General features: G+C 33.3%; 1 protein-coding gene across 2 annotated transcripts; it reads right to left on the bottom strand.

Annotated features, from left to right (window-relative positions):
* Positions 1-915: 915 nt before the first annotated feature.
* On the bottom strand, positions 916-11,310 carry LOC123717776 (basic salivary proline-rich protein 2-like). 2 transcript variants are annotated; one of them, XM_045673956.1, is made up of 10 exons: positions 11,018-11,310; positions 10,707-10,900; positions 10,217-10,339; positions 9,563-9,731; positions 8,283-8,387; positions 7,274-7,342; positions 6,541-6,666; positions 5,608-5,747; positions 1,929-2,013; positions 916-977 (listed from the first exon to the last, which is right to left on the bottom strand). In XM_045673956.1, exons 1-9 carry the CDS (start codon positions 11,104-11,106, stop codon positions 2,003-2,005), a joined length of 1,026 nt encoding a protein of 341 aa, XP_045529912.1. In that variant the 5' UTR covers positions 11,107-11,310; the 3' UTR covers positions 916-977; positions 1,929-2,002. The 2 variants fall into 2 exon arrangements, with proteins under 2 accessions (XP_045529912.1, XP_045529913.1); XM_045673957.1 differs by lacking the exons at positions 916-977; positions 1,929-2,013 and adding an exon at positions 3,503-3,657.
* Positions 11,311-11,523: the final 213 nt, after the last annotated feature.

Raw genomic sequence — 11,523 nt, forward strand, 5'->3', positions numbered from 1 at the left:
ACATTGAAAGAAAACAATATTTTAACCGGATTAAAGCTATTTGTATTATTATATACTAAATTTCGTCGCAAGAATAGGGTGGTAAAACCGAAACAACTACTGAAGCGGTACGCAATAGGGTCACACAAAAGTTTTGTTTACAGATGAGAAATTTTAACAAACCATATGCGTATGCTCAAAGCTCTAAGGAAGCTTCTCGACTATAGAGCTATCGACAGAGTGCAAAGTGGGCTTCATCCGACTTCAGTAATGGTTTGGTGGGGTGGGATGGAGTGACTGAGCCATACTTTTATAAAAAAAGGTATCATAACATCGGCACATGTGTATCAAGATACCAATGTTACTTGCAATATTTTTTGTTTTCTTTGTTTCAATATTTATGGCAAGACTTTTGATCATAAAAAGGATTGTTTTTTTGAAGTAAAAAACGTTAGTTTAGGTTTTATTTGTCGGCTGAGCTCAGCGAAAAACAACTGACAATCAATAGAAGCTACATTAATGACCTGCTTTTAGACAGCCTAGCTTGTAATCGGAGATTTGTCAGTCGTCAATAGCCCTCATATAAATTCATTCTTTTTTTGTAGTACCTAATTTTTATTAATGTAGGCCAAAAGCCTCTATTAAAGCTTTCGAGGATGTACTGCCGGCCTTTAATTTATTAATTATAGTGGTAGTTTTTCAATTATCGAACGGTTCTGATTACTAGGTATCTTAAAAGATGTTATAAATAATAGCACAGGTAACAAAACCTATCATATCAGTTATTCACATTTCTATGAATTATTATGTTAGCCTGCATGACTTGAAAGTAATTTTATTTACTGGCAATACTATTCATGACAGCGAGGTTTTTATCGGCGAAAAAAATGTGGCAATGTAATCTGTATTCAATTCTATAGAAAATAAAATAAAATATATTTTTATAATTTCATTTATTAATTTCGTAATATCATCTGCACATCTGCTAAGCACATTACCTGAAACAATTAAAAAAAAGTTACAAAGAGCCATACAACTGGACATTTTATAAATACACATTATTACTTTATAGGTACAGGTTTGAGTTTGATCCCAGCAAAGCAATAAAATATTTGTTATATTTTTTACTATTTCACAACATATATAAAAAAGCATGGGCAGTGTTGATGTAGGCGGGCGGTCTGTTTTGAGGTGGTACGTTCGAATCCCGGATAACCTAATAAAATTTTCATTTTATGTCCACAATTAACTTTCGCTTGTACAGCAACGTTAAAAGCCTAAATTAAAATCCTATACTTATTTTATTTATTTATTAACACTTCGTTACATTACAATATAAAAAAAATTGAACATAATTAAATCAAAAGGAGGACACAACTGGCGGTTCAAGCCATTCAAGTATTCCCTAAGCAGATTTACTGTAATTTATTCCCCCCCTCCCCTGGTCAGCAAAAGAAAGCAAAGCTCTTAAAAATAGACTAGACAATGTGAGGGTAATATATGTGTATAAAAGTAAATAATTACTGTTGACGTAATCACCAAATAAGAAATTTGAGAACCAATAGTGCTTACGTAATACTTGAACAACCTCTACCGGATTTTTCTTCTATACTTAGTAATTTAATTTAAAAAATTTATATCCTGTAACATATATTAAAAAAAAAAAATTTTATACAGTAGTCATTAAATGTTCCAAGTATGAACTACGGAAGAGTATCTGTTCATCCACAAAGGGAAGTCTAGTTTGGAGAACAGGGTTAGTATGATATTAAATTAAATAATTAGAAAGGCAGAACTTCGATCTCCAAATAGAAACCCACACCATGTCAAATGTGTCCACGGGATGTATGGCACAAAACACGAGGTATCACATCATCAATTACGGGCTTAACTTGTCAACACAATTATAAAATGCTTTAAAAAATCGTTACGTTTTTGATAATACTTACGTGAGTAAAGCACTCTTCGTGTAGACCGTGTCAATGTGTCTCAAAGCATTTTTCGTGACATTTTGTCATTTTAGTTAGCCATATCCTGAAAAATATTTCAATGTTATAACACCAGCAGTTACATTAAATGTACGTGGTCAATAATTCTGATGTACTGGCAACACTACCGACGCTGCATAATTACTTAGTTATACCTACATATATTTATTATATTATACGACAATAGGACAGAGATGAGGTCTGTAATTTTAACGCATTTTGACACTTTCATATTGTACTAAAGTTAGAGTAAAGAGAAAATATATCATAGCTTTTATTAAGAAATCTTGTTTATAGAATTATTCTAAATGAATTCATATAAAGATTCATAAAGTGGGTACACCATTTACTGTCCGTACAATTGTTCATAGTTTCCTGTTAAACACTCGAACATTGAATTTTAATTTCTAACATGTATTTTATAGCTAACCTTGCTTGGGTCCATAAGAATACATATAATATTATGTATAAGGGTATAAAAACGTTTTTCTCTCTGTTGTAACGTTTTCGTTTTTATTGTATTTGTATAATCTCAAGTTTATAAGTAATTTAAATATAAATAATACAAATTTGTTCTCTGGTGTTACCTTGCCTTCAGGCACCCATGTGAGGCCTTAGTGGTCTTTTGGTGGTTTCTGTACTTTTAGTTTGTATATATATAAGATTAATAATAGTTAAAACTCACTACACACACATCAGAATTATTACCAATATCTAAACCAATTACTTAAAACGCAATCGTGCTAACTAATTTTCCTAATCCTTAGGATTGATTCGCTCCAGTTCAAACAATTTGACTCAGAACTTGGCTATTAAAAATAGTGGCGGAGAGTTACTTGCCAGTTCTTCGGTTCTGTTCTACACCCATGATTTGATAACGGGCAGTAAATTTAGAATCAATTTAAATCTAACCTAACTTTGATTATGATTTATATTAAACCTTTTCATCTTGTCATTTACATATTTTAATTATTTCTTTCAGTCTTACTCGCTAGTAATTATCTTATATGGCATTATAGGACACTTTATTCAAGTTTATACCTATTTTTAAAAGCGTCATGCATATACTTTCATATTGTTTGAGCCATATTTTTCATATATATTTTTATCTATCTCTTTAGCTACAACCTATTGAGCCCATATGATAGTATCGTAACAAGTGATTCAAATCTGTAATGTTGTCTATTTCTTAATTAATACTTTGTCTATGACATAATATTCAAATTGAATAACATTTTTATGCACGACAACATTCGTTTTATGGCAAATTGCAACACCTTTTTATTCATGGCAACATTGCTAAGTGCTAGTATATGAAATGACGTGCCTTTAACTTATATTAAATGACAGTTCGACTTAATTAATTATTGAATTAAAATGTGTTACCTGTCTATCTTAACAATCCCCTGTACCTTTGCTATAAGGTCACCTATTTATTAAACCTTAATCGGCCATTAGAAAAACTATTCTGAAATGAAACTTTAGCCCAATTTATGTCACCACTATATCTTATGGCCAAAAATGAAATTACACACTTCATTCGCATTATTTTATTTCTTAATTTCTAGAAATGGTAATTTTACCACTGTATAAAATACATAATGTACTATTTCACAATACAATTATATCCATTCTTGTTTTTAATCCAACATTTTGTGAGATTTAAGTTTCTTTACCAATCACCAACTGCCTGTAATGCAAACAATCACATAGATGGATCAGTGTTCCGCAAAGTGTGTACTGTGCTCATTAGTTGGTGGGCAGCGGAGAAATTATATAATAACCTTATATAATTCTGTGGAAATATCCAGAGGATATTTTTGATCACTTAAAAGCGATAAAGATATGAGAGCAGCCCTACCAACAATTATTACTTAACACAGGCTCATCGCAATACCTTTTCTGTCATTTATAGTTCATGTTTGTTGACTATTACTTAAAACTGATATTTAATTTGTGGTGTATCGCCTAATTTTATACCCAAAAAGTTTGCGGAACACTGACAGTCTACAATCCCTTTGAAAGCTAAAACAATATTATCAACACCATTTCTCATATAAAATCCTATATACCTATATTGGATTTGATTGTTCTGTAGAAGGCTTTTACTAAATAATAGATTCTAATCTACTGTTTTGAGTTTAATTTCTGATTCAAATACCTACCGATCTATCATTTAAGCTGCAATAAAAAGTATCATGAATAATTGTTTAAGACAGTGGCAAATATTACATCATCTCAAATCTACCTTAAATATGCCTACGCACTTATAACTAGATTTTAATATTTTCATAGTCTACTAACTACTTGAACTACTTTCTAAGTAGTTCTATGACTTAGGAATTGTGAATTGGCCTTAATTAGCCCTGCTTAACATTACAAATGGCCCAAGTTATAATTTATAAATATTGTATAACTTTACTCGGTTTCAAGCATCACTTGGACATTGTCCATAAAAATATACTGTCTTAGTGAAAAATCTTAGTATCGTATTTTCCTTAAATTTAGAACCTAAAAACTGATTTCACTTATTTGATACATATGTTTTGATGTTTTTCTCTTCTTTGGCCAGTTTGTTTGTACTTTAATATGAAAAGCCATAAAGTAATTTTATAATCTTTTAATTGTGGCTTAGGAAGCATTCAAGTATTACGTTGGGGTTTTTTATATTATGGCAATACTTTTGACTTTATGCTGTGTTGGGGGGTTTCCTTTTGTAAAACGTTGCGATGCATTTCCAATTTCCAGTACACACCACTTTACACCACATAGTGGTAAGTTTTGGGTATAAACAGTCACGCAAAGTTTTACTATTGGATACGGAAAACTTTACGGCGCGTTTCATGGGAGGGGGGTCAAGACTCTTCAAACATTGCGTGACGTCATACTTGAATACTCCCTTTGAGTCTCTTTCATCCTGTTTTTAATGGTGTTGCCATTTAATTTTTTTAGCAAAATTTATATCTATAGAGAATAAACACTTCGATAAACATTAGGTTTGATAGGTGACCTAAATAAAATATTCTTAATGAACTTTAAATATATTTTTGTTTAGAATTCAACATTATTATATTAATTATAAGCCTTACTTAGGCTTCTAGAAATTATATCTCCCTAGACTAGTAATTTAATAGTTGTGAGAAATCTTATTTGATATAAAATATTATAAATGTTAACAATTCTTTTATCTTGGAGATATACTAATTATAGTATCTATTGGACTATTTCATATGTAAATAAATTGTCTATTATTTACTTAATATTAATTATAACAGGACTTATTCATGTCTTACATAGTATGTGTCAATTTACTCTGAATATATTTAAGATTTATATAGAACTTATTCGTGTTCTCTCAATAATAAAATATCATTTTTGTAAAGATTACCTAATTTGTTGCTCTTAGTACTTTCATATTTGTGCATATGTCCTTTCATAGAAATAATTAGGTAAGATTTCCCACCAGTAAGTAAATAAAAATTATTATATTTATTAAATGTCCTTTCAAGAATTCCTTTGTCCAATAAATAATTTTATAGATTTCAATTGGACCCTGATTGATATCAGTCTTTATGTAAGTCATTAATTTGGCTATAATCATCGCCACGATGTTGTCATATCCGCATATTCTAGAACTTACCATAGTTGGCGTTGTTGTACTGTTGGGGTTGTTGGTGTTGTTGGTATGAGTATACGGGCTGGCCGTACGAGTCGTATTCTTGGGCCGTGTAAGCCGGTTCGCTGGCTCCGTAGCCCGCGTCTCCAGCACCACCAGAATTACTGAAACATTAACAAATATGTAGAACAGAATAACGAAAAATAGAGTTATTAAGAGTTATCTGTATAAAACATGTCCAATTATTTTAAAAAAATATTACAAATTAGTAGAACCAACAAGAAGAAATCTCCTCTTGTCAGCAAAAGTAAGTAAAGCTCTCAAAGCTCATAAAGATATTTTTAGGAATCCCAGAAAATGTATTTCGTTTTCAAGCATGACAATGTGTGGGTAATACATGTTTAAAAAAAAGTAAATAATTACAGATGATGAAATCACGTAATAGAAAATCACCCCATGGTGCTTAAGTAATACTTGAACGAAATCCCCCCCCCCCCCCCAGAAAAAGCATATTCCCATAAATCGAACGCACTTTAATAGTTTGTGTATATTCACTAAATTGTGAAATTATCAACAATGGTTGGACTGTTTTTGACTTTTGTCTTGGGGAGCGTTCAAGTATTATGTAACCAATTGTGTGTGTGTGTGTTTTTTTTTGTGTTGTAAAACGTTACGATGCGGGGCGGGGATTGAATTACGGGTTATTGTTAATATTTTTTCCAATATCCAATATACTTTAATAGTAAGTTACCATAATAGTAAGTTTTAGTTTTCTTGGGGGGGGGGGGGGGGGTGTGTGTGTTTGTCGTGTTCAAGAATCTCCAAAAATTTCATAACGTAATACTTCAATGCTCCCTTCGAAACAATTTATGATACAGAGAACTTCCAATGCCTGGTATAATGGAACTTATTATTATTAATTAACCTATTTGTGAAATGTAAATGTACGATTATTACCTGTAACTGTCATTTTCATATCCCCCTTGGCCTGTTGAGTAGCCATAATTAGAGCCGTAGCCCGAGTTGTATCCCGTCGAGGCCGGAGCTGGAGCCGGTGATGAGTAACTGCCTCCTTGATATGAGCTGCGAGATGTATATGATGAATACCAGGTCGAACTAATGTCAATTTTAATTGTTTGCTATCAAATATCAGTACTGTTAATATCTGCAGCTATATATCAGACGGCAATTCCTATCAAAACAGTCTCATCATGAAATTTTTAAACTAGTGAACTTGAAAGCGTGTGCCAATTTTTTTTATTAATAAACAAATACCTAAAATGCTAAATTGAATCTCTGATATGTTGAAGGATTTTTCCTAACTGTCCTATCAAAAACATTACATTATAAATGTTTTCGGTTGTTAATTTTAAAGATAATTTTAACGAACATGGGTCAAACGGGAAAACATATTAAGCGATACCACCGCTCACGGACACTCGATGCCAGAGGACTCGCCAGTGCGTAGCCGGCCTTTTTAGAATTGGTACGCTCTTTTCTTAAGATTTTAGGTTTTATAGCGCAATTTTTCCTCCCATTATGTGGGTGGGTGGTGTAAGGTGTGGAGACAGAAAATCTCATAAGAGAAATCAATAAATGTTTTAAGACAATTGTTTTGGCCCAGTAATTTACAAAATAATGAACAGCCTGTGTTGGCTTAAAAAAATATTAAATTATATTAAACACTTACTTTGAGGTGTATGAAGGTGCAGCATATGGATCGGCTTGAGGCTGTTCGTAAGGTTGGTATCCTGTATGACTGAAGGATATACAATTCTTTAATATAGAAAGACATGGAGGTAATATATCTTTTTAATATACTATATATCAGTGAGAATTTAACGTCATATATGTATCAGACGGCACATTCCTATCGTGAAAATGGATCATCATATAAACCTGTTTCATTAGATATAGTGGAATCTCTATAACTCGAATGTCACGGAAAAAGCTAACGATTTTTTGATTAACAAGATACATACAGCGCGATTTCTAAGTGTATTTTTTTATTTGTAGAATCGAATTTGAAAAGTTTTGTAATTATATTTTTATATATAAAAAGGAATTACATAGTAATGAGGTAAACTACTAAAAACAAATCTTACACTAAAAATAAAAAGCTGTTACTAAGAAAGTTTTATTAAGTAAAAACAATAGATTTGAAGCCCCGAATCCGAAACATTCATTTTGGACTTTATTTTTATTATTTCGGGGAATTCCAAGTAAGACGTCATTATATTTTACTAAGTACGACTTACGGAGTCTATTTCGATATTCGAGAATAAATATGTATTATATTTCGTAAGGAAATAACATTTTGTTCGAGTTACAAAGTCTAAATAATTCGAGATACTGCGTATATATGGCAATTTTATTCGACTAAGGTTCGAGTTACAGAGATTCCACTGTATTAGGAAAATACAGTGATTTCAGATGTAACGACAACGACAAAACCACTTCAATTTTGTCATTATCGGACGTTGATATATCATTAGATATCAGTCAACTGAACCATAAATTAGACTTTTAAACGTACGCTATAATATGATATAGTATGATTCACATACTAAAATATGCTTTCAATTTAAGGGAATTAACATACGTAAATGGCAATCAAAGTCATAAATGAAATCCACTGTAATATAAATAAAATTATTATAAATTGTATATTATTCATTAACAAAAATGTTTTTACGTACGCTGGCTCATATCCATTGGGTTGTGGGGCCGGATTGTGTTGTGGGGGTTGGTAGCCTCCAGCTGAAGGTCTTCCACCGCCACCACCACCACGGGGGCCATCAAACCTAGATATATATATATATATGTTATGGTAAGGCTGTATTGGGTCAGGAAGGTACTTGAATATTGTATGAATGTACTTTTCCAACTTAGGGCCTGACCTCATAAAAGACCGACAATTCATCTGATAAATCATAAGTGCCTTTAACCCAATCAATGTGTTCATGACAATAACAGTACTAGTTGTCTTTTGTTAACATAGCTTTTACACATTAAGAAAACACTTTTTAAACGGATTGAAGCTATGTATTATTATTATAAACTTATAATTATTTACATAATTTTAAATTTAAATTTTTCCGACGTTTCGCGTGCTTTATATCCCGAAGTTGATATCGACTCAAACATGACGTCATCTTTTCATTATCACCATCAAGCACGCGAAACGTCGGAATTTTTTTTTAAATTATGTAAAATAATTATAAGTTTATAATAATAATACCTAGCTTCAATCCGTTTAAAAAGTGTTTTCTTAATAACAGTACTAACTTGTATTCAAAACATAAGGTTTAAATAAAATCATCAATCAAAATCACAAACTATTGTATTGTCCAGTGGATAATACAAATTGAAGGTATATAAATCAGGCGCTATACATTTTAGGTCTGGGCCTCAGATTTCTTTCTGTTTCATGATCATTAGTCAATCTAATAAGCGATTGATCAGCCTTCTGACGCAAGCTGTCGACTTTCTGGGTCTAACGCACGCCGGTTTCCTGCACCGTACGAGCGAGTGTTTTAGGTCTGGGCCTTAGATTTCTGTATGTTTACTGATCATTTGTCAAACTAATAGGCAAGTAGGTGATCGGCCTGTACATGACACATGCCGTCGACTTTTAGGCTCTAAGGCTTGCCTGACGATATTTTCTTTCACCGTTAGAGCTATTGTTAAATACAGCCATCGAATATTAATTATAAGTTTATAATAATACAAATAGCTTTAATCCGGTAAAAAAGTGTTTTCTTTCAATGTGTAAAAGCTATGTTAACAAAAGACAATACTACAGGCAACAAATTAAACTCCATTGGTGCACAGCCGGGGATCGAACATACAACCTAAGGGATGAGAGTCGCAGGCTGAAGCCACTAGGCTAATGTCACGAATGAATTGTAGATTTAATAATTGATTAATGCAATAAATAAGAATACAGTATCCTGTATAAGCATAACATAGATCTCACCTTCCGCGCTTAGGTGCTCCGAGTCCTCCATGTGGTGGTCCACTTGTTCGTTTGTAAGGTGCGGGTGCAGGGGCTCCCTGAGGCAGAGGCCGTGGCCCACTGGGCTCATGTGGGTCATGCATGGGAGGCCCCACTGGTGGTGGTCCGTGGCCACCCCTACCTCCTCGACCTATTCAATAATTATATATTACAATAACTGTATAATAAATACCCTTAAGTAATAATTAAGTTTCAGCTGATCAAATGGAGTCTATTTCAGCTGATCAAATGGAGTCTAGTTTTTTGTTTATAAATACAGAAAAACTTTATGGTACCTTTTAAAGCCTGTTTTTAGTTTAATACAATAATTTTAATTAATTGAAAATTGTAATTCTTGTCCCAATATTTAAATCGTAAAAGTCTCTCAAAAGGTTATATGTCAATGTCAAAAATCATTTCTTATTTATAGTTTCACACTATGTACACTTATGAATGTCAATAAGAAAGAAATATACAATAAGTGCTTCTAATTTTACATTTACTGCCAGTTCTCAAATCAAGGGCGTAGAACAGAAGAGAACTGGCAATAAACTCTCCGCCACTCTTTTTAATCGCCAAGTCTTTTGTTTATAGAATACATGTTAGCTGCATTGATGTAATTATAACATTTCTCACCTCTCATGTGTGGACCACCCCTACCAGATCCCCTGTCTCCGCGAGGTGCAAAGTCGCCTCTGCCCCTGCCTCCACGCCCTCTCATACCACCAGGACCACCTCGATTATTGCCAAATCCACCTCCTGATTTACAAATTAAAAGCAATATGTCAGAGCCACGGCTTTGTCTCTTAGGATGATATTCAGTAAGGAAAATTTGAACCAAGTCCGACTCCCAATCGTCAAAAATGTATTGCATTGTGAAATAGGGGAGTCATCGAGGTTGTCAATATTAAATTTGACCCTTTCAATATTAAGTTGTATGTTCTTATGAACATAAAACTTAACCTCAAAATATCATATCTCAACAGATAATAACATTTGTTCATATATTCACATGTAAATTCGTGTGAAATAATACAATGCCTAAACAATGATCTGTCACTCATGAGCCTTAATCACACGTAAAATTTTAAATTTAAGTATTTAGAATATAATAAAAGGTACTAACTTTGAGGAGGTCCTCTACTTTCGATTGTAGGAACGGGGTGTGGGCCAGGGCCTTGAGGCCCTGGTGGAAAGCGGCCACCGCGATCGCCCCCGCCACGCATGGGTGCTCCGCGGAATCCACCACGAGGACCGCCACGTGGCGGCATTCCACCGCCCCGTGGTGGACCACCTCTGCCTCTCATTCCAGGACCACCACTACAAAATTTAAGGTTAGACCGGTTAGACGGTTATAATGGACAAATGAATTTTCAAATGATTTGTCTTTCGCAACACGAAATCATAAATACAAAGTAACATTTCATAAATACTTACCGGCCTCTCATGTCAAAGCCGCCACGACCGCGCGGGCCTCCAGGTGGGCCACCGCGTCCCCCACGAAATCCACGATTTGGCCCATCCATTCTTATATATTATGTATATTGAATATCCCTTATTAATACAAACTACAATTCATCACTAATATTTAATTAAATAATAATTTATCGTTAATATATTAAGTGTAAGACAAAATGGCGCCTACACAGTCAAATGACGAATCTGCATTGAAAAATGGAGGTTAACCTTAAAGCAGGTCACCGGCCTGCCATTGCTGCCAACATCTTGGAATCTAATATGTTGTATCGCTATTAAGTGTTGCGTGTTGCCAGAGTCGACCTTTGCCACTCCTTTTTTATTTTATTTTACATGAGTTATGTAGCCCAACTTTAGAACTATTTTACATATAAAAATTAAAATGGTAAACCAAATGTACACTGTACCCTTGTAGCCAATATTGACCCCTTTCATTTTTACCACACTTATAAATTTTATTTCAACAT

This window comes from Pieris brassicae, chromosome 13 (genome assembly GCF_905147105.1).
Source record: "Pieris brassicae chromosome 13, ilPieBrab1.1, whole genome shotgun sequence".
Classification (NCBI taxonomy): domain Eukaryota; kingdom Metazoa; phylum Arthropoda; class Insecta; order Lepidoptera; family Pieridae; genus Pieris; species Pieris brassicae.

Coding starts and splice junctions, on each gene's coding strand:
- LOC123717776 (XM_045673956.1), bottom strand. CDS start 11,106: ATGGATGGGCCAAATCGTGGATTTCGTGGGGGACGCGGTGGCCCACCT. Junction 10,901..11,017: donor GGCTTTGACATGAGAGGCCG/GTAAGTATTTAT, acceptor TAAATTTTGTAG/TGGTGGTCCTGGAATGAGAG. Junction 6,667..7,273: donor GCACCTTCATACACCTCAAA/GTAAGTGTTTAA, acceptor TACATCTCGCAG/CTCATATCAAGGAGGCAGTT.